The following is a 22,586-nucleotide window of genomic DNA, read 5'->3' as shown; positions in this document are numbered from 1 at the left end:
TAGAGGGAGCTAGACAGAGAGAGGGAGCTAGAGGGAGTAAGACAGAGAGAGAGGGAGCTAGAGGGAGCTAGACAGAGAGAGGGAGCTAGAGGGAGTAAGACAGAGAGAGAGGAAGCTAGGGAGATCAAGGGAGAGGGAGACAGAGGGAGACAGAGGGAGCTAGAGGGAGTAAGACAGAGAGAGATGGAGCTAGACAGAGAGAGGGAGCTAGAGGGAGTAAGAGAGAGAGAGGGAGCTAGAGGGAGCAAGACAGAGAGAGAGAGAGATCTAGAGGGAGTAAGACAGAGTGAGAGAGAGATCTAGAGGGAGTAAGACAGAGTGAGAGAGAGCTAGAGGGCGCTAGACAGGGAGAGGGAGCTAGAGGGAGTAAGAGAGAGAGAGAGGGAGCTAGAGGGAGTAAGAGAGAGGGGGCTAGAGGGAGTAAGAGAGAGAGAGAGGGAGCTAGAGGGAGTAAGACAGAGAGAGAGGGAACCAGAGGGAGCTAGAGGGAGTAAGACAGAGAGAGGGAGCTAGACAGAGAGAAGGAGCTAGAGGGAGTAAGACAGTACCTAGCGCCGTACATTTCTGACAGAGGTGGTCCATGCGGTAAGTCGTGAGGGGGTGACACCATGAGTTACCCGCACCGGGTGACACCAACCCCAGTGACGCCACAGGGTTTTGGGGTGCCAGGGGGAGAATTTAATGTTCAGCATGGGTATGGGTTTTAGGGTGCCAGGGGTAATTTTAAGGTTCAATGTGGGTATGGGTTTGGGGGGCAAGGGTGTAATTTTAGGGATCAGCGCGGGTATGAGTTTCTGGGCTTCAAGGGGGTGATTTTAGGGTCCAGAGTGGTAATGGGTTTTGGGGTGCCAGGGGGTAATTTTAGGGTTCAGGGTGGGTATGGGTTTTGGGGTGCCTGGGGGTAATTTTGGGGTTCAGGGTGGTAATGGATTTGGGGGGGCAAGGGTGTAATTTTAGGGATCAGTGCGGGTATGGGTTTTGGGGAGCCAGAGGTAATTTTAGGGTTCAGGGTGGGTATGGGTTTTGGGGGGTAAGGGTGTAATTTTAGGGATCGGCGTGGGTTTGGGGTTCTAGGTGGATGATTTCAGGGTTCAGGGTGGTAATGGGTTTTGGGTTGGGAGGGGGTAATTTTAGGGTTGCATGTTTTCTCCACTTGACCTGAGCATTAATCGATCCCGTTTATCTGACATTTGAGCCCCGCCCCATTGATTAACATTAGCCACGCCCCTTCATTTGCCATGTTAGCCCCCCCCGAAATTAAGACCTAGTTGCGCCCCTGGGCCCCATATATGTTATCTGGCTGGCGTGTAACACCGGTGCGCTGCTTATTCCATCATTGTTTCTCTGCTTGCCGAGGCGCGTGCTATTGAATACGCCTTTTGCCAAATGTCCTTCCATTCGTTGTCTGTAAGTGCCTGGTCTAACTCTCCCTTCCATCATGTCTGACCCGTGTACCTGGGGCACGGAGAGGCTGCTTGGAATTGTGGGTATAGATCTGTGATATTCTGATCATTGGTCTTGGAAGCAGCAGTGGTGTCAATAACCTACAGGCGGTTGTTGTATTGCCACTCTTGAAATCCAAGGTTGCACCTGTGTGCATCTGTTCGATTCCTGTAGACCCCGCGCCCTCCTCAGTTCATCAGAGGAGCATATCTCCTCCAGAGCCCCCTCCTCGCCTGTATCTTTACAGCCTGCCTATTGCCTCGAGGGGGTACCTTTGAGGTCGGGGGTCAATTCTGGATTGGATATTTTGGGGTAAGTGGCGAGGGGAATGTCGTGAGCCTGTTTTTACTGCAGGTGAATCCCAGACCAGCGGTGTCGCCATAGAACCTGGCGCTGAGGAGAGGCCTCGAGGTCATTGACCCTGAGTAGCCAGGGAAGTGGCCAGATGTGTCCCCGCCTCTTGTTGGCCCCTGAAGCCCCAGTGTTTCTCCGTCTCTTCTCTCGGACATTAGCCCATGGAGCCGGCTCTGCTGCCTGACTCTATTCCACCAGGTTATGAACCCCCAAACCACGCCCAGTGAGTGTTGTTAAGATAATGTCAGGCTTCTTGTTTCCCCAAATAAGATCGTTCCTTCCTTTCTGTAAGGCTGAGAGGGTCGCAGCACCTGCTGCGGTGGGAGTGTTTGGAATAAATATACAATCATTGGGAGCTTAGTCATTTAGTGGCTGCAATCCGCCCCAACCCTACAGTCTTTGCGTTAGTGACGTTTGGTAATTAGCCCGGCTGGAGTTGAGAGTGTACTCGGTATATGAATCCCGGGGTCTGTGTGTTTGGGGTTAAAGACGGATAGAAAGAGAGCGCAGTGTGCCTGGCGCCCCCTCGACACCGAGAGGTTGAGGGTTTGAGTCTTCTGCGGGCGCAGCTTGAACCTTCGGACCGAGAGAGGCGCCTTTTCATTGGCCCGGGAGCGCTGGCCTGGTTAGCCAGGAAAGGAATCACCTCGTCTGTGAAGTGTTTTGTGTGTGTCACTTTTTGTGCCAATAGCTCCATGATTGGGCAAATGAAAGGGAAGCAAGAGGGTGTTCCTGGCGCCTTTCGGGAGGGTGTGTTGAATTATAAAGGGGCCTAAAGCCCTCTCTTGACTCCTTGGGCTGGTGGGTGTGGATAGCCCCATTGTATTCACCTTCAAACCTGTCTGTATATCTAAACTCCCCGGGAGTGTCTGTGCATCCGGTGATGGATTCTTCTGGGCGCTACGTCTGCTTTAATAGCTCAGAGTAGAGTCAGTCGAGGCGCTCTCTCTGTCCTTGTTAGCTCAGAGTAGAGTCAGCTCGGGCGCTCTCTGTCCTTGTTAGCTCAGAGTAGAGTCAGCTCGGGCGCTCTCTGTCCTTGTTATCCAATAAAGTGTCTTTGATCTGCCAGAGTTTCAACCCGCATTGCCCGGTCTAGACTCGGCTGAAGTCTGACCCTCGGTCCGCGTTGCTCCTGGTTTAGGTTTGGGGCAGATTCTTCCTGGTTTAGGTTTGGGGCAGATTCCTTCCTCAGCTGAGGGGTCCGACCGGCCGCGGCTCCTGTGATAACGAGTCGAGTGTGCGGCCCCCTCGGCACACGAGCAGCCCCCGATGCCGGATCTAATTCAGAGGATCACGCACGGCCCCGCCTCTCGCTCACTCGTTGTGCGTGACACGCCCCTGACTGCTTCGAAGCCCCCAGACGCCAGACTGTGTGTTGTATTTACACACGCGTACAGAGGTTCAGGCGAGAAGTTTGTTTCTTGATCTTCTTACAGGAGCAGCCCAGGCAGCAACTCGTATGTTGGGCTGAGAAGGGGGAAAAACGTACAGGAAAAGCACAGGAGACAGTAGGAACAGAGGAGTCAGTCCTGTTCTGTGCCTGTAACATGAACCAGGAAGACCAAGCGCGCATAGAGGGACAGACACACAGACACACCCACTGCACACAGGGAGGGACAGACGCACAGACACACCCACTGCACACAGAGAGGGACAGACGCACAGACACACCCACTGCACACAGGGAGGGACAGACGCACAGACACACCCACTGCACACAGGGAGGGACAGACACACAGACACACCCACTGCACACAGGGAGGGACAGACGCACAGACACACCCACTGCACACAGGGAGGGACAGACGCACAGACACACCCACTGCACACAGGGAGGAGCAGACACACAGACACACCCACTGCACACAGGGAGGGACAGACGCACAGACACACCCACTGCACACAGGGAGGAGCAGACACACAGACACACCCACTGCACACAGGGAGGGACAGACGCACAGACACACCCACTGCACACAGGGAGGAGCAGACACACAGACACACCCACTGCACACAGGGAGGAGCAGACACACAGACGCACCCACTGCACACACAGAGAGAAACTGAAACTTACCTTCACTTCCTGCGTTTCTGCATCATGGCGGCGGCAGCTCAGCTCGGGAACCTCCAGGAAGAGGCCACGTGTTCCATCTGTTTGGAATATTTCACTGATCCGGTGATGACCGAGTGTGGACACAACTTCTGCCGCTCCTGCATCACCGCGAGCTGGGAGGGAAGAGATGGAAACTTCCCCTGTCCTGAGTGCAGGGAGACATCTTCAGGGAAAAACCTTCGACCAAACAGACTAGTGGGGAACATGGTGGAAAAGTTAAAACAGCTTCATCTGCCCCCCGTGAAGCCCTCGGAGAAGAATCTATGCGAGAAACATGAAGAGAAACTGAGGCTGTTCTGTGCAGAGGATCAGAGGATGATATGCTGGGTCTGCCGGGAGTCCAAGGAGCACAAAACTCATTCAGCAAGTCCAATAGACGAGGCTGCCGAAGAGCACAAGGTACGTCTGTGGGTATTCAGGCACCACAAACTCACAATATTAACCCTGCTGAGGAGCCTGCAAAGGTGTATATGTTGTATGTGTGTGTGTGTGTGTATGTGTTTGTGTTTGTGTTTTGGAAGGACAGCAGAAGAGCACAAGGTGTGTCAGTGGGTATTCAGAGACCAGAGGTCACTCGGGGCTTCACATCAAGGGGCAGCCTGAGCACAGACCCTGTGTGTACAAATGTTCAGGGGTCACAGGTCACCCTGTGTGTCCTATAGAAGCGTCTGCAGAAACAATGAAAGTTTGTGGATTTCGAGGGATCACGAGGCACCGCGTGGCTCTATATAGGAGGCGGCTGAAGAGCATTATGTATGTGACGCTGTTTACACATCATATTGCACTCAAAGAGAAGGCGCGACAAGGTCTGTGTGTGGAGGTTCAGGGTCCCAAGTAAAGACATTGTAGGTTCCACACAGGAAGAAGTTGCAGAGGAGCACAAGGTATGTCTGTGGATTTTCAGGATATACAAGTGAATTCCTTCGTTAAGTCTTTTAAGAGGAGCCAAAGTTTCTTTTAGGGTGTTAAGGGATCCAAATTCACACTACGGATCCCATAGAAAAGGGTGCCTAAGAGCACATTGTGTGAATGTAGGCAGCCAGGATTCACAAGTGAAGACACACTGTGAGTCCAAAAGAGAAATACAAGGAATCAATATATGTCAGCTTTCAGGGATCACAGGTTGTCCACTTACTATGTTGTCTTGGGCTCCCTTCTCTTTGGGACCCTCAGGGTGAATTTTGATCAATTAACACCCCAAACATACCTGAGTATGTGAAGGATGAGCGAGGCCTCGCAGCGCTGGAGCAGGTGCCTAGTGTGACGTGAACATGTGAACGAGGAGCTAGGCCCAGCCCTGCAGGAGACTACTGCTAGTGTGAGGGGGTGGGCCCGAAGAGCGGGGCCCGCACCGCCGGAGGAGGCCCAGACAGGAAGGGCCGAGCTGTGTGTGGGTTGTGCTGGGAGGCCTCGCATGACTGCGTGACAGTCGGCGCTATAACGCCCTGTGGAGGCCTCGCACAGCAGGAGGGGGGACAGCGTGAGGTGGGTATGTGTAGGAGTAGCTAGGCCTCGCACTGCAGGAGGGGGGACAGTGTGAGCCGGGTATGTGGAGGAGTAGCTAGGCCTCGCACAGCAGGAGGGGGGATAGTGTGAGGTGGGTATGTGTAGGAGTAGCTAGGCCCCGCACCGCAGGGGGGGGCAGTGTGAGCTGGGTATGTGTAGGAGTAGCTAGGACTCGCACCGCAGGAAGGGGGCAGTGTGAGGTGGGTATGTGTAGGAGTAGCTAGGCCCCGCACCGCAGGAGGGGGGACAGCGTGAGGTGGGTATGTGTAGGAGGAGCTAGGCCTCGCACCGCAAGAGGGGGGGCAGTGTGAGGAGGGTATGTGTAGGAGTAGCTAGGCCTCGCACCGCAGGAGGTGGGCAGTGTAAGGTGGGTATGTGTAGGAGTAGCTAGGCCTCGCACCACAGGAAGGGGGGACAGTGTGAGGAGGGTATGTGTAGGAGTAGCTAGGCCCCGCACCGCAGGAGGGGGGGACAGTGTGAGGTGGGTATGTGTAGGAGTATCTAGGCCTCGCACCGCAAGAGGGGGGGCAGTGTGAGGAGGGTATGTGTAGGAGTAGCTAGGCCCCGCACCGCAGGAGGGGGGACAGTGTGAGGTGGGTATGTGTAGGAGTAGCTAGGCCTCGCACCGCAAGAGGGGGGGCAGTGTGAGGAGGGTATGTGTAGGAGTAGCTAGGCCCCGCACCGCAGGAGGGGGGACAGTGTGAGGTGGGTATGTGTAGGAGTAGCTAGGCCTCGCACCGCAGGAGGGGGGCAGTGTGAGGTGGGTATGTGTAGGAGTAGCTAGGCCTCGCACCGCAGGAGGTGGGCAGTGTAAGGTGGGTATGTGTAGGAGTAGCTAGGCCTCGCACAGCAGGAGGGGGGCAGTGTGAGGTGGGTGTGTGTAGGAGTAGCTAGGCCTCGCACCACAGGAAGGGGGGACAGTGTGAGGAGGGTATGTGTAGGAGTAGCTAGGCCTCGCACCGCAGGAGGGGGGGACAGTGTGAGGTGGGTATGTGTAGGAGTATCTAGGCCTCGCACCGCAAGAGGGGGGGCAGTGTGAGGAGGGTATGTGTAGGAGTAGCTAGGCCTCGCACCGCAGGAGGTGGGCAGTGTAAGGTGGGTATGTGTAGGAGTAGCTAGGCCTCGCACCGCAGGAAGGGGGGACAGTGTGAGGTGGGTGTGTGTAGGAGTAGCTAGGCCTCGCACCACAGGAGGTGGGCAGTGTGAGGAGGGTATGTGTAGGAGTAGCTAGGCCTCGCACCGCAGGAAGGGGGACAGTGTGAGCTGGGTATGTGTAGGAGTAGCTAGGCCTCGCACCACAGGAGGTGGGCAGTGTGAGGAGGGTATGTGTAGGAGTAGCTAGGCCTCGCACCGCAGGAAGGGGGGACAGTGTGAGGTGGGTGTGTGTAGGAGTAGCTAGGCCTCGCACCGCAGGAGGGGGGCAGTGTGAGGTGAGTGTGTGTAGGAGTAGCTAGGCCTCGCACAGCAGGAGGGGGGGGCAGCGTGAGGTGGGTATGTGTAGGAGTAGCTAGGCCTCGCCCCGCAGGAGGGGGGCAGTATGAGGTGGGTGTGTGTAGGAGTAGCTAGGCCCCGCACCGCAGGAGGGGGGACAGTGTGAGGTGGGTATGTGTAGGAGTAGCTAGGCCTCGCACCGGAGGAAGGGGGGACCGTGTGAGGCGGGTATGTGTAGGAGTATCTAGGCCTCGCACCGTAGGAGGGGGGACAGCGTGAGGTGGGTATGTGTAGGAGTAGCTAGGCCTCGCACCGCAGGAGGGGGGCAGTGTGAGGTGAGTGTGTGTAGGAGTAGCTAGGCCTCGCACTGCAGGAGGGGGTGACAGTGTGAGGCGGGTATGTGTAGGAGTAGCTAGGCCTTGCACCGCAGGAGGGGGGAGCAGTGTGAGGTGGGTATGTGTAGGAGTAGCTAGGCCTCGCACCGCAGGAGGGGGGGACCGTGTGAGGTGGGTATGTGTAGGAGTAGCTAGGCCTCGTACCGCAGGAGGGGGGAGCAGTGTGAGGTGGGTATGTGTAGGAGTAGCTAGGCCTCGCACCGCAGGAGGGGGGGACCGTGTGAGGTGGGTATGTGTAGGAGTAGCTAGGCCTCGTACCGCAGGAGGGGGGACAGTGTGAGGTGGGTATGTGTAGGAGTAGCTAGGCCTTGCACCGCAGGAGGGGGGAGCAGTGTGAGGTGAGTGTGTGTAGGAGTAGCTAGGCCCCGCACCGCAGGAAGGGGGCAGTGTGAGGTGAGTGTGTGTAGGAGTAGCTAGGCCTCGCACCGCAGGAGGGGGGACAGTGAGGTGGGTATGTGTAGGAGTAGCTAGGCCTCGCCCCGCAGGAGGGGGGCAGTGTGAGGTGGGTATGTGTAGGAGTAGCTAGGCCTCGCACCACATGAGGGGGGACAGTGTGAGGTGAGTATGTGGAGGAGTATCTAGGCCTCCCACAGCAGGAGGGGGGCAGTGTGAGGTGGGTATGTGTAGGAGTAGCTAGGCCTCGCACCACAGGAGGGGGGCAGTGTGAGGTGAGTATGTGTAGGAGTAGCTAGGCCTCGCACAGCAGGAGGGGGGCAGTGTGAGGTGGGTATGTGTAGGAGTAGCTAGGCCTCGCACCGAAGGAGGGGGGGACCGTGTGAGGTGGGTATGTGTAGGAGTAGCTAGGCCCCGCACCGCAGGAGGGGGGACAGTGTGAGGTGGGTATGTGTAGTAGTAGCTAGGCCTCACACCGCAGGAGGGGGGGGTAGTGTGAGGTGAGTGTGTGTAGGAGTAGCTAGGCCTCACACCGCAGGAGGGGGGAGCAGTGTGAGCTGGGTATGTGTAGGAGTAGCTAGGCCTCACACCGCAGGAGGGGGGAGCAGTGTGAGGTGGGTATGTGTAGGAGTAGCTAGGCCTCACACCGCAGGAGGGGGGAGCAGTGTGAGCTGGGTATGTGTAGGAGTAGCTAGGCCTCGCACCGCAGGAGGGGGGACAGTGAGGTGGGTATGTGTAGGAGTAGCTAGGCCTCGCACCGCAGGAGGGGGGACAGTGAGGTGGGTATGTGTAGGAGTAGCTAGGCCTCGCACCGCAGGAGGGGGGACAGTGTGAGGTGGGTATGTGTAGGAGTAGCTAGGCCCCGCACCGCAGGAGGGGGGACAGTGTGAGGTGGGTATGTGTAGGAGTAGCTAGGCCTCGCACCGCAGGAGGGGGGACAGTGTGAGGCGGGTATGTGTAGTAGTAGCTAGGCCTTGCACCGCAGGAGGGGGGACAGTGTGAGGTAGGTATGTGTAGGAGTAGCTAGGCCTCGCACAGCAGGAGGGGGGCAGTGTGAGGTGGGTATGTGTAGGAGTAGCTAGGCCCCGCACCGCAGGGGGGATAGTGTGAGGTGGGTGTGTGTAGGAGTAGCTAGGCCTCGCACCGCAGGAAGGGGGACAGTGTGAGGTAGGTATGTGTAAGAGTAGCTAGGCCTTGCACCGCAGGAGGTGTGCAGTGTGAGGTGGGTGTGTGTAGGAGTAGCTAGGCCTCGCACCGCAGGAGGGGGGACAGTGTGAGGTGGGTATGTGTAGGAGTAGCTAGGCCTCACACTGCAGGAGGGGGGGACAGCGTGAGGTGAGTATGTGGAGGAGTAGCTAGGCCTCGCACTGCAGGAGGGGGGGACAGCGTGAGGTGAGTATGTGTAGGAGTAGCTAGGCCTCACACTGCAGGAGGGGGGGACAGCGTGAGGTGAGTATGTGGAGGAGTAGCTAGGCCTCGCACCGAAGGAGGGGGGGACCGTGTGAGGTGGGTATGTGTCGGAGTAGCTAGGCCTCGCACAGCAGGAAGGGGGGACAGCATGAGGTAGGTATGTGTAGGAGTAGCTAGGCCTCGCACCGCAGGAAGGGGGGACCGTGTGAGGTGGGTATGTGTAGGAGTAGCTAGGCCTCGCACAGCAGGAAGGGGGGGCAGCGTGAGGTGGGTGTGTGTAGGAGTAGCTAGGCCTCGCACCGCAGGAAGGGGGACCGTGTGAGGTGGGTATGTGTAGGAGTAGCTAGGCCTCGCACAAGAGGAAGGGGGGCAGCGTGAGGTGAGTATGTGTAGGAGTAGCTAGGCCTTGCACCGCAGGAAGGGGGAACAGCGTGAGGTGGGTATGTGTAGGAGTAGCTAGGCCTCGCATCGCAGGAAGGGGGGACCGTGTGAGGTGGGTATGTGTAGGAGTAGCTAGGCCTCGCATCGCAGGAAGGGGGGACCGTGTGAGGTGGGTATGTGTAGGAGTAGCTAGGCCTCGCACCGCAGGAGGGGGGACAGTGTGAGGTGGGTATGTGTAGGAGTAGCTAGGCCTCGCACCGCAGGAGGGGGGACAGTGTGAGGTGGGTATGTGTAGGAGTAGCTAGGCCTTGCACCGCAGGAAGGGGGACAGTGTGAGGTGGGTATGTGTAGGAGTAGCTAGGCCCCGCACTGCAGGAGGGGGGACAGTGTGAGGTGGGTATGTGTAGGAGTAGCTAGGCCTCGCACAGCAGGAGGGGGGACAGTGTGAGGTGGGTATGTGTAGGAGTAGCTAGGCCTCACACCACAGGAGAGGGGACAGTGTGAGGTGGGTATGTGTAGGAGTAGCTAGGCCCCGCACCGCAGGAGGGGGGACAGTGTGAGGTGGGTATGTGTAGGAGTAGCTAGGCCTCGCACTGCAGGAGGGGGGCAGTATGAGCCGGGTATGTGTAGGAGTAGCTAGGCCTCGCACCGCAGGAAGGGGGACAGTGTGAGGTGGGTATGTGTAGGAGTAGCTAGGCCCCGCACCGCAGGAGGGGGGACAGTGTGAGGTGGGTATGTGTAGGAGTAGCTAGGCCCCGCACCGCAGGAGGGGGGACAGTGTGAGGTGGGTATGTGTAGGAGTAGCTAGGCCCCGCACCGCAGGAGGGGGGACAGTGTGAGGTGGGTATGTGTAGGAGTAGCTAGGCCCCGCACCGCAGGAGGGGGGACAGTGTGAGGTGGGTATGTGTAGGAGTAGCTAGGCCCCGCACCGCAGGAGGGGGGACAGTGTGAGGTGGGTATGTGTAGGAGTAGCTAGGCCCCGCACCGCAGGAGGGGGGACAGTGTGAGGTGGGTATGTGTAGGAGTAGCTAGGCCTCGCACAGCAGGAGGGGGGCAGTGTGTGGTGGGTATGTGTAGGAGTAGCTAGGCCTCACACCGCAGGAGGGGGGGGGTAGTGTGAGGTGAGTGTGTGTAGGTGTAGCTAGGTCTCGCACTGCAGGAGGGGGGGCAGCGTGAGGTGAGTATGTGTAGGAGTAGCTAGGTCTCGCACCGCAGGAAGGGGGACAGTGTGAGCTGGGTATGTGTAGGAGTAGCTAGGCCTCGCACCGCAGGAGGGGGGACAGTGTGAGGTGGGTATGTGTAGGAGTAGCTAGGCCTCGCACCGCAGGAGGGGGGACAGTGTGAGGTGGGTATGTGTAGGAGTAGCTAGGCCTCGCACCGCAGGAAGGGGGACAGTGTGAGGTGGGTATGTGTAGGAGTAGCTAGGCCCCGCACCGCAGGAGGGGGGACAGTGTGAGGTGGGTATGTGTAGGAGTAGCTAGGCCCCGCACCGCAGGAGGGGGGACAGTGTGAGGTGGGTATGTGTAGGAGTAGCTAGGCCCCGCACCGCAGGAGGGGGGACAGTGTGAGGTAGGTATGTGTAGGAGTAGCTAGGCCTTGCACCGCAGGAGGGGGGACAGTGTGAGGTGGGTATGTGTAGGAGTAGCTAGGCCTCGCACAGCAGGAGGGGGGCAGTGTGAGGTGGGTATGTGTAGGAGTAGCTAGGCCTCACACCGCATGAGGGGGGGACAGCGTGAGGTGGGTATGTGTAGGAGTAGCTAGGCCCCGCACCGCAGGGGGGATAGTGTGAGGTGGGTGTGTGTAGGAGTAGCTAGGCCTCGCACCGCAGGAAGGGGGACAGTGTGAGATAGGTATGTGTAAGAGTAGCTAGGCCTTGCACCGCAGGATGTGTGCAGTGTGAGGTGGGTGTGTGTAGGAGTAGCTAGGCCTCGCACCGCAGGAGGGGGGACAGTGTGAGGTGGGTATGTGTAGGAGTAGCTAGGCCTCGCACTGCAGGAGGGGGTGACAGTGTGAGGTGAGTATGTGTAGGAGTAGCTAGGCCTCACACTGCAGGAGGGGGGGACAGCGTGAGGTGGGTATGTGTAGGAGTATCTAGGCCTCGCACTGCAGGAGGGGGTGACAGCGTGAGGTGGGTATGTGTAGGAGTAGCTAGGCCCCGCACCGCAGGGGGGATAGTGTGAGGTGGGTGTGTGTAGGAGTAGCTAGGCCTCGCACCGCAGGAAGGGGGACAGTGTGAGATAGGTATGTGTAAGAGTAGCTAGGCCTTGCACCGCAGGAGGTGTGCAGTGTGAGGTGGGTGTGTGTAGGAGTAGCTAGGCCTCGCACCGCAGGAGGGGGGACAGTGTGAGGTGGGTATGTGTAGGAGTAGCTAGGCCTCGCACTGCAGGAGGGGGTGACAGTGTGAGGTGAGTATGTGTAGGAGTAGCTAGGCCTCACACTGCAGGAGGGGGGGACAGCGTGAGGTGGGTATGTGGAGGAGTAGCTAGGCCTCGCACCGAAGGAGGGGGGGACCGTGTGAGGTGGGTATGTGTCGGAGTAGCTACGCCTCGCACCGCAGGAAGGGGGGACAGCATGAGGTAGGTATGTGTAGGAGTAGCTAGGCCTCGCACCGCAGGAAGGGGGGACCGTGTGAGGTGGGTATGTGTAGGAGTAGCTAGGCCTCGCACCGCAGGAAGGGGGGACCGTGTGAGGTGGGTATGTGTAGGAGTAGCTAGGCCTCGCACAGCAGGAAGGGGGGACAGTGTGAGGTGGGTGTGTGTAGGAGTAGCTAGGCCTCGCACCGCAGGAAGGGGGACCGTGTGAGGTGGGTATGTGTAGGAGTAGCTAGGCCTCGCACCGCAGGAGGTGGACAGTGTGAGGTGGGTATGTGTAGGAGTAGCTAGGCCTCGCACAAGAGGAAGGGGGGCAGCGTGAGGTGAGTATGTGTAGGAGTAGCCAGGCCTCGCATCGCAGGAAGGGGGGACCGTGTGAGGTGGGTATGTGTAGGAGTAGCTAGGCCTCGCACCGCATGAAGGGGGACAGTGAGGTGGGTATGTGTAGGAGTAGCTAGGCCCGCACCGCAGGAGGTGGGTAGTGTGAGGAGGGTATGTGTAGGAGTATCTAGGCCCAGCACCGCAGGAGGGGGGACAGTGAGGTGGGTATGTGTAGGAGTAGCTAGGCATGCACCGCAGGAGGTGGGCAGTGTGAGGAGGGTATGTGTAGGAGTAGCTAGGCCTCGCACCGCAGGGGGGGCAGTGTGAGGTGGGTATGTGTAGGAGTAGCTAGGCCTCGCACAGCAGGAGGGGGGGCAGTGTGAGGCAAGTATGTGTAGGAGTAGCTAGGCCTCGCACCGCAGGGGGGGCAGTGTGAGGTAGGTATGTGTAGGAGTAGCTAGGCCTCGCACCGCAGGAAGGGGGACAGTGAGGTGGGTATGTGTAGGAGTAGCTAGGCCCGCACCGCAGGAGGTGGGCAGTGTGAGGAGGGTATGTGTAGGAGTACCTAGGCCCAGCACCGCAGGAGGGGGGACAGTGAGGTGGGTATGTGTAGGAGTAGCTAGGCCCGCACCGCAGGAGGTGGGCAGTGTGAGGAGTGAATGTGTAGGAGTAGCTAGGCCTCGCACCGCAGGGGGGGCAGTGTGAGGTGGGTATGTGTAGGAGTAGCTAGGCCTCGCACCACAGGAAGGGGGGACAGCGTGAGGTGGGTATGTATAGGAGTAGCTAGGCCTCGCACAGCAGGAGGGGGGCAGTGTGAGGCAAGTATGTGTAGGAGTAGCTAGGCCTCGCACCGCAGGGGGGGCAGTGTGAGGTGGGTATGTGTAGGAGTAGCTAGGCCTCGCACCACAGGAAGGGGGGACAGCGTGAGGTGGGTATGTATAGGAGTAGCTAGGCCTCGCACCGCAGAAAGGGGGGACAGCGTGAGGTGAGTATGTGTAGGAGTAGTTTGGCCTCGCACCGCAAGAAGGGGGGACAGTGTGAGGCGGGTATGTGTAGAAGTAGCTAGGCCCCGCACCGCAGGAGGGGGGACAGTGTGAGGTGGGTATGTGTCGGAGTAGCTAGGCCCAGCACCGCAGGAGGGGGGACAGTGAGGTGGGTATGTGTAGGAGTAGCTTAGCCTCGCACCGCAGGAAGGGGGGACAGCGTGAGGTGGGTATGTGTAGGAGTAGCTTGGCCTCGCACCGCAGGAAGGGGGGACAGCGTGAGGTGGGTATGTGTAGGAGTATCTAGGCCTTGCACCGCAGGAAGGGGGGACAGCGTGAGGTGGGTATGTGTAGGAGTAGCTAGGCCTTGCACCGCAGGAAGGGGGAACAGCGTGAGGTGGGTATGTGTAGGAGTAGCTAGGCCTCGCACCGCAGGAGGGGGGGACAGTGTGAGGTGGGTAGTTATAGGAGTAGCTAGGCCTCGCACAGCAGGAGGGGGGCAGTGTGAGGTGGGTATGTGTAGGAGTAGCTAGGCCTCGCACAGCAGGAGGGGGGCAGTGTGAGGCGGGTATGTGTAGGAGTAGCTAGGCCTCGCACAGCAGGAGGGGGGCAGTGTGAGGCGGGTATGTGTAGGAGTAGCTAGGCCTCGCACCGCAGGAGGGGGGACAGTGTGAGGTGAGTATGTGGAGGAGTAGCTAGGCCTCACACAGCAGGAGGGGGGACAGTGTGAGGTGGGTATGTGAAGAAGTAGCTAGGCCTCACACCGCAGGAGGGGGGCAGTGTGAGGTGGGTATGTGTAGGAGTAGCTAGGCCTCGCACAGCAGGAGGGGGGCAGTGTGAGGCGGGTATGTGTAGGAGTAGCTAGGCCTCGCACCGCAGGAGGGGGGACAGTGTGAGGTGAGTATGTGGAGGAGTAGCTAGGCCTCACACAGCAGGAGGGGGGATAGTGTGAGGTGGGTATGTGGAGGAGTAGCTAGGCCTCGCACCGCAGGAAGGGGGGTACAGTGTGAGGTGGGTATGTATAGGAGTAGCAAGGCCTCGCACCGCAGGAAGGGGGACAGTGTGAGGTGGTTATGTGTAGGAGTAGCTAGGCCCCGCACCGCAGGAAGGGGGACAGTGTGAGGTGGTTATGTGTAGGAGTAGCTAGGCCTCACACCGCAGGAGGGGGGACAGTGTGAGGTGAGTATGTGGAGGAGTAGCTAGGCCTCACACCGCAGGAGGGGGGACAGCTTGAGGTGGGTATGTGTAGGAGTAGCTAGGCCTCGCACCGCAGGAAGGGGGGTACAGTGTGAGGTGGGTATGTATAGGAGTAGCTAGGCCTCGCACCGCAGGAAGGGGGACAGTGTGAGGTGGTTATGTGTAGGAGTAGCTAGGCCCCGCACCGCAGGAGGGGGGACAGTGTGAGGTGGGTATGTGGAGGAGTAGCTAGACCTCGCACCGCAGGAAGGGGGGACCGTGTGAGGTGGGTATGTGTAGGAGTAGCTAGGCCTTGCACCGCAGGAGGGGGGACAGTGTGAGGTGGGTATGTGGAGGAGTAGCTAGGCCTCGCACAAGAGGAAGGGGGGCAGTGTGTGGTGGGTATGTGTAGGAGTAGCTAGGCCTCGCACCGCAGGAAGGGGGGACCGTGTGAGGTGGGTATGTGTAGGAGTAGCTAGGCCTCGCACCGCAGGAGGGGGGGTAGTGTGATGTGGGTATGTGTAGGAGTAGCTAGGCCTTGCACCGCAGGAGGGGGGACAGTGTGAGGTGGGTATGTGTAGGAGTAGCTAGGCCCCGCACCGCAGGAGGGGGGACAGTGTGAGGTGGGTATGTGTAGGAGTAGCTAGGCCTTGCACCGCAGGAGGGGGGACAGTGTGAGGTGGGTATGTGTAGGAGTAGCTAGGCCTTGCACCGCAGGAGGGGGGACAGTGTGAGGTGGGTATGTGTAGGAGTAGCTAGGCCTCGCACAACAGGAGGGGGGCAGTGTGAGGTGGGTATGTGTAGGAGTAGCTAGGCCTCGCACCGCAGGAAGGGGGACAGTGTGAGTTAGGTATGTGTAGGAGTAGCTAGGCCTCGCACCGCAGGAGGGGGGACAGTGTGAGGTGGGTATGTGTAGGACTAGCTAGGCCTCGCACCACATGAGGGGGGACAGTGTGAGGTGGGTATGTGTAGAAGTAGCTAGGCCTCACACCGCAGGAGGGGGGGGGCAGTGTGAGCTGGGTATGTGTAGGAGTAGCTAGGCCTTGCACCACATGAGGGGGGACAGTGTGAGGTGAGTATGTGTAGGAGTAGCTAGGCCTCACACTGCAGGAGGGGGGCAGTGTGAGGCAGGTATGTGTAGGAGTAGCTAGGCCTCGCACCACAGGAGGGGGGACAGTGTGAGGTGGGTATGTGTAGGAGTAGCTAGGCCTTGCACCGCAGGAGGGGGGACAGCGTGAGGTGGGTATGTGGAGGAGTAGCTAGGCCTCGCACCGCAGGAGGGGAGCAGTGTGAGGTGAGTATGTGTAGGAGTAGCTAGGCCTTGCACCGCAGGAGGGGGGACAGCGTGAGGTGGGTATGTGGAGGAGTAGCTAGGCCTCGCACCGCAGGAGGGGGGCAGTGTGAGGTGGGTATATGTAGGAGTAGCTAGGCCTCGCACCGCAGGAAGGGGGACAGTGTGAGGTAGGTATGTGTAGGAGTAGCTAGGCCTTGCACCGCAGGAGGGGGGACAGTGTGAGGTGGGTATGTGGAGGAGTAGCTAGGCCTCGCACAACTGGAGGGGGGACAGTGTGAGGTGGGTATGTGTAGGAGTAGCTAGGCCTCGCACCGCAGGAGGGGGGACAGTGTGAGGTGGGTATGTGTAGGAGTAGCTAGGCCTCGCACCGCAGGAGGGGGGACAGTGTGAGGTGGGTATGTGTAGGAGTAGCTAGGCCTCGCACCGCAGGAGGGGGGACAGTGTGAGGTGGGTATGTGTAGGAGTAGCTAGGCCTTGCACCGCAGGAAGGGGGACAGTGTGAGGTGGGTATGTGTAGGAGTAGCTAGGCCCCGCACTGCAGGAGGGGGGACAGTGTGAGGTGGGTATGTGTAGGAGTAGCTAGGCCTCGCACAGCAGGAGGGGGGACAGTGTGAGGTGGGTATGTGTAGGAGTAGCTAGGCCTCGCACCACAGGAGAGGGGACAGTGTGAGGTGGGTATGTGTAGGAGTAGCTAGGCCCCGCACCGCAGGAGGGGGGACAGTGTGAGGTGGGTATGTGTAGGAGTAGCTAGGCCTCGCACTGCAGGAGGGGGGCAGTATGAGCCGGGTATGTGTAGGAGTAGCTAGGCCTCGCACCGCAGGAAGGGGGACAGTGTGAGGTGGGTATGTGTAGGAGTAGCTAGGCCCCGCACCGCAGGAGGGGGGACAGTGTGAGGTGGGTATGTGTAGGAGTAGCTAGGCCCCGCACCGCAGGAGGGGGGACAGTGTGAGGTGGGTATGTGTAGGAGTAGCTAGGCCCCGCACCGCAGGAGGGGGGACAGTGTGAGGTGGGTATGTGTAGGAGTAGCTAGGCCCCGCACCGCAGGAGGGGGGACAGTGTGAGGTGGGTATGTGTAGGAGTAGCTAGGCCCCGCACCGCAGGAGGGGGGACAGTGTGAGGTGGGTATGTGTAGGAGTAGCTAGGCCCCGCACCGCAGGAGGGGGGACAGTGTGAGGTGGGTATGTGTAGGAGTAGCTAGGCCTCGCACAGCAGGAGGGGGGCAGTGTGTGGTGGGTATGTGTAGGAGTAGCTAGGCCTCACACCGCAGGAGGGGGGGGGTAGTGTGAGGTGAGTGTGTGTAGGTGTAGCTAGGTCTCGCACTGCAGGAGGGGGGCAGCGTGAGGTGAGTATGTGTAGGAGTAGCTAGGTCTCGCACCGCAGGAAGGGGGACAGTGTGAGCTGGGTATGTGTAGGAGTAGCTAGGCCTCGCACCGCAGGAGGGGGGACAGTGTGAGGTGGGTATGTGTAGGAGTAGCTAGGCCTCGCACCGCAGGAGGGGGGACAGTGTGAGGTGGGTATGTGTAGGAGTAGCTAGGCCTCGCACCGCAGGAAGGGGGACAGTGTGAGGTGGGTATGTGTAGGAGTAGCTAGGCCCCGCACCGCAGGAGGGGGGACAGTGTGAGGTGGGTATGTGTAGGAGTAGCTAGGCCCCGCACCGCAGGAGGGGGGACAGTGTGAGGTGGGTATGTGTAGGAGTAGCTAGGCCCCGCACCGCAGGAGGGGGGACAGTGTGAGGTAGGTATGTGTAGGAGTAGCTAGGCCTTGCACCGCAGGAGGGGGGACAGTGTGAGGTGGGTATGTGTAGGAGTAGCTAGGCCTCGCACAGCAGGAGGGGGGCAGTGTGAGGTGGGTATGTGTAGGAGTAGCTAGGCCTCACACCGCATGAGGGGGGGACAGCGTGAGGTGGGTATGTGTAGGAGTAGCTAGGCCCCGCACCGCAGGGGGGATAGTGTGAGGTGGGTGTGTGTAGGAGTAGCTAGGCCTCGCACCGCAGGAAGGGGGACAGTGTGAGATAGGTATGTGTAAGAGTAGCTAGGCCTTGCACCGCAGGATGTGTGCAGTGTGAGGTGGGTGTGTGTAGGAGTAGCTAGGCCTCGCACCGCAGGAGGGGGGACAGTGTGAGGTGGGTATGTGTAGGAGTAGCTAGGCCTCGCACTGCAGGAGGGGGTGACAGTGTGAGGTGAGTATGTGTAGGAGTAGCTAGGCCTCACACTGCAGGAGGGGGGGACAGCGTGAGGTGGGTATGTGTAGGAGTATCTAGGCCTCGCACTGCAGGAGGGGGTGACAGCGTGAGGTGGGTATGTGTAGGAGTAGCTAGGCCCCGCACCGCAGGGGGGATAGTGTGAGGTGGGTGTGTGTAGGAGTAGCTAGGCCTCGCACCGCAGGAAGGGGGACAGTGTGAGATAGGTATGTGTAAGAGTAGCTAGGCCTTGCACCGCAGGAGGTGTGCAGTGTGAGGTGGGTGTGTGTAGGAGTAGCTAGGCCTCGCACCGCAGGAGGGGGGACAGTGTGAGGTGGGTATGTGTAGGAGTAGCTAGGCCTCGCACTGCAGGAGGGGGTGACAGTGTGAGGTGAGTATGTGTAGGAGTAGCTAGGCCTCACACTGCAGGAGGGGGGGACAGCGTGAGGTGGGTATGTGGAGGAGTAGCTAGGCCTCGCACCGAAGGAGGGGGGGACCGTGTGAGGTGGGTATGTGTCGGAGTAGCTACGCCTCGCACCGCAGGAAGGGGGGACAGCATGAGGTAGGTATGTGTAGGAGTAGCTAGGCCTCGCACCGCAGGAAGGGGGGACCGTGTGAGGTGGGTATGTGTAGGAGTAGCTAGGCCTCGCACCGCAGGAAGGGGGGACCGTGTGAGGTGGGTATGTGTAGGAGTAGCTAGGCCTCGCACAGCAGGAAGGGGGGACAGTGTGAGGTGGGTGTGTGTAGGAGTAGCTAGGCCTCGCACCGCAGGAAGGGGGACCGTGTGAGGTGGGTATGTGTAGGAGTAGCTAGGCCTCGCACCGCAGGAGGTGGACAGTGTGAGGTGGGTATGTGTAGGAGTAGCTAGGCCTCGCACAAGAGGAAGGGGGGCAGCGTGAGGTGAGTATGTGTAGGAGTAGCTAGGCCTCGCATCGCAGGAAGGGGGGACCGTGTGAGGTGGGTATGTGTAGGAGTAGCTAGGCCTCGCACCGCATGAAGGGGGACAGTGAGGTGGGTATGTGTAGGAGTAGCTAGGCCCGCACCGCAGGAGGTGGGTAGTGTGAGGAGGGTATGTGTAGGAGTATCTAGGCCCAGCACCGCAGGAGGGGGGACAGTGAGGTGGGTATGTGTAGGAGTAGCTAGGCATGCACCGCAGGAGGTGGGCAGTGTGAGGAGGGTATGTGTAGGAGTAGCTAGGCCTCGCACCGCAGGGGGGGCAGTGTGAGGTGGGTATGTGTAGGAGTAGCTAGGCCTCGCACAGCAGGAGGGGGGGCAGTGTGAGGCAAGTATGTGTAGGAGTAGCTAGGCCTCGCACCGCAGGGGGGGCAGTGTGAGGTAGGTATGTGTAGGAGTAGCTAGGCCTCGCACCGCAGGATGGGGGACAGTGAGGTGGGTATGTGTAGGAGTAGCTAGGCCCGCACCGCAGGAGGTGGGCAGTGTGAGGAGGGTATGTGTAGGAGTACCTAGGCCCAGCACCGCAGGAGGGGGGACAGTGAGGTGGGTATGTGTAGGAGTAGCTAGGCCCGCACCGCAGGAGGTGGGCAGTGTGAGGAGTGAATGTGTAGGAGTAGCTAGGCCTCGCACCGCAGGGGGGGCAGTGTGAGGTGGGTATGTGTAGGAGTAGCTAGGCCTCGCACCACAGGAAGGGGGGACAGCGTGAGGTGGGTATGTATAGGAGTAGCTAGGCCTCGCACAGCAGGAGGGGGGCAGTGTGAGGCAAGTATGTGTAGGAGTAGCTAGGCCTCGCACCGCAGGGGGGGCAGTGTGAGGTGGGTATGTGTAGGAGTAGCTAGGCCTCGCACCACAGGAAGGGGGGACAGCGTGAGGTGGGTATGTATAGGAGTAGCTAGGCCTCGCACCGCAGAAAGGGGGGACAGCGTGAGGTGAGTATGTGTAGGAGTAGTTTGGCCTCGCACCGCAAGAAGGGGGGACAGTGTGAGGCGGGTATGTGTAGAAGTAGCTAGGCCCCGCACCGCAGGAGGGGGGACAGTGTGAGGTGGGTATGTGTCGGAGTAGCTAGGCCCAGCACCGCAGGAGGGGGGACAGTGAGGTGGGTATGTGTAGGAGTAGCTTAGCCTCGCACCGCAGGAAGGGGGGACAGCGTGAGGTGGGTATGTGTAGGAGTAGCTTGGCCTCGCACCGCAGGAAGGGGGGACAGCGTGAGGTGGGTATGTGTAGGAGTATCTAGGCCTTGCACCGCAGGAAGGGGGGACAGCGTGAGGTGGGTATGTGTAGGAGTAGCTAGGCCTTGCACCGCAGGAAGGGGGAACAGCGTGAGGTGGGTATGTGTAGGAGTAGCTAGGCCTCGCACCGCAGGAGGGGGGGACAGTGTGAGGTGGGTAGTTATAGGAGTAGCTAGGCCTCGCACAGCAGGAGGGGGGCAGTGTGAGGTGGGTATGTGTAGGAGTAGCTAGGCCTCGCACAGCAGGAGGGGGGCAGTGTGAGGCGGGTATGTGTAGGAGTAGCTAGGCCTCGCACCGCAGGAGGGGGGACAGTGTGAGGTGAGTATGTGGAGGAGTAGCTAGGCCTCACACAGCAGGAGGGGGGATAGTGTGAGGTGGGTATGTGTAGGAGTAGCAAGGCCTCGCACCGCAGGAAGGGGGGACAGTGTGAGGTGAGTATGTGGAGGAGTAGCTAGGCCTCGCACCGCAGGAGGGGGGACAGTGTGAGGTGAGTATGTGGAGGAGTAGCTAGGCCTCACACAGCAGGAGGGGGGACAGTGTGAGGTGGGTATGTGGAGGAGTAGCTAGACCTCGCACCGCAGGAAGGGGGGACCGTGTGAGGTGGGTATGTGTAGGAGTAGCTAGGCCTCGCACCGCAGGAGGGGGGGTAGTGTGATGTGGGTATGTGTAGGAGTAGCTAGGCCTTGCACCGCAGGAGGGGGGACAGTGTGAGGTGGGTATGTGTAGGAGTAGCTAGGCCCCGCACCACAGGAGGGGGGACAGTGTGAGGTGGGTATGTGTAGGAGTAGCTAGGCCTTGCACCGCAGGAGGGGGGACAGTGTGAGGTGGGTATGTGTAGGAGTAGCTAGGCCTTGCACCGCAGGAGGGGGGACAGTGTGAGGTGGGTATGTGTAGGAGTAGCTAGGCCTCGCACAACAGGAGGGGGGCAGTGTGAGGTGGGTATGTGTAGGAGTAGCTAGGCCTCGCACCGCAGGAAGGGGGACAGTGTGAGTTAGGTATGTGTAGGAGTAGCTAGGCCTCGCACCGCAGGAGGGGGGACAGTGTGAGGTGGGTATGTGTAGGACTAGCTAGGCCTCGCACCACATGAGGGGGGACAGTGTGAGGTGGGTATGTGTAGAAGTAGCTAGGCCTCACACCGCAGGAGGGGGGGGGCAGTGTGAGCTGGGTATGTGTAGGAGTAGCTAGGCCTTGCACCACATGAGGGGGGACAGTGTGAGGTGAGTATGTGTAGGAGTAGCTAGGCCTCACACTGCAGGAGGGGGGCAGTGTGAGGCAGGTATGTGTAGGAGTAGCTAGGCCTCGCACCACAGGAGGGGGGACAGTGTGAGGTGGGTATGTGTAGGAGTAGCTAGGCCTTGCACCGCAGGAGGGGGGACAGCGTGAGGTGGGTATGTGGAGGAGTAGCTAGGCCTCGCACCGCAGGAGGGGAGCAGTGTGAGGTGAGTATGTGTAGGAGTAGCTAGGCCTTGCACCGCAGGAGGGGGGACAGCGTGAGGTGGGTATGTGGAGGAGTAGCTAGGCCTCGCACCGCAGGAGGGGGGCAGTGTGAGGTGGGTATGTGTAGGAGTAGCTAGGCCTCGCACCGCAGGAAGGGGGACAGTGTGAGGTAGGTATGTGTAGGAGTAGCTAGGCCTTGCACCGCAGGAGGGGGGACAGTGTGAGGTGGGTATGTGGAGGAGTAGCTAGGCCTCGCACAACTGGAGGGGGGACAGTGTGAGGTGGGTATGTGTAGGAGTAGCTAGGCCTCGCACCGCAGGAGGGGGGACCATGTGAGGTGGGTATGTAGGAGTAGCTAGGCCTCGCACCACAGGAGGGGGGACAGTGTGAGGCGGGAATGTGTAGGAGTATCTCGGCCTCGCACCGCAGGAAGGGGGGACAGTGTGAGGTAGGTATGTGTAGGAGTATCTAGGCCTCGCACTGCAGGAAGGGGTGACAGTGTGAGGTGGGTATGTGTAGGAGTAGCTAGGACTCACACTGCAGGAGGGGGGGCAGTGTGAGGCGGGTATGTGTAGGAGTAGCTAGGCCTCGCATCGCAGGAAGGGGGGACCGTGTGAGGTGGGTATGTGTAGGAGTAGCTAGGCCTTGCACCGCAGGAGGGGGGACAGTGTGAGGTGGGTATGTGCAGGAGTAGCTAGGCCTCACACCGTAGGAGGGGGGGACAGTGTGAGGTGGGTATGTGTAGGAGTAGCTAGGCCTCGCACCACAGGAGGGGGGACAGTGTGAGGGGGGTATGTGTAGGAGTATCTAGGCCTCGCACCACAGGAGGGGGGACAGTGTGAGGCGGGTATGTGTAGGAGTATCTAGGCCTCGCACCGCAGGAAGGGGGGACAGTGTGAGGTGGGTATGTGTAGGAGTATCTAGGCCTCGCACTGCAGGAGGGGGTGACAGTGTGAGGTTAGTATGTGTAGGAGTAGCTAGGCCTCGCACCGCAGG

General features: G+C 59.6%; 1 protein-coding gene across 1 annotated transcript in view; it reads left to right on the top strand.

Moving 5' to 3' along the window:
- Nucleotides 1–3,882: 3,882 nt before the first annotated feature.
- The window catches only part of LOC144754096 (E3 ubiquitin-protein ligase TRIM39-like), a 156,435-nt gene continuing 137,731 nt past the window's right edge, over nt 3,883–22,586 (top strand). Inside the window, exon 1 of the mRNA XM_078641663.1 lies at nt 3,883–4,309. Within this exon, the coding sequence (XP_078497789.1) occupies nt 3,896–4,309 (414 nt within the window). The 5' untranslated portion in view covers nt 3,883–3,895. The remainder of the gene's footprint in view (nt 4,310–22,586) is intronic.

Source organism: Lissotriton helveticus, chromosome 5_1 (genome assembly GCF_964261635.1).
Source record: "Lissotriton helveticus chromosome 5_1, aLisHel1.1, whole genome shotgun sequence".
NCBI classification, from domain to species: Eukaryota; Metazoa; Chordata; class Amphibia; order Caudata; family Salamandridae; genus Lissotriton; species Lissotriton helveticus.
Note: the sequence above shows the minus strand (reverse complement) of the source record. Positions and strands in the feature narration are given on the sequence as shown.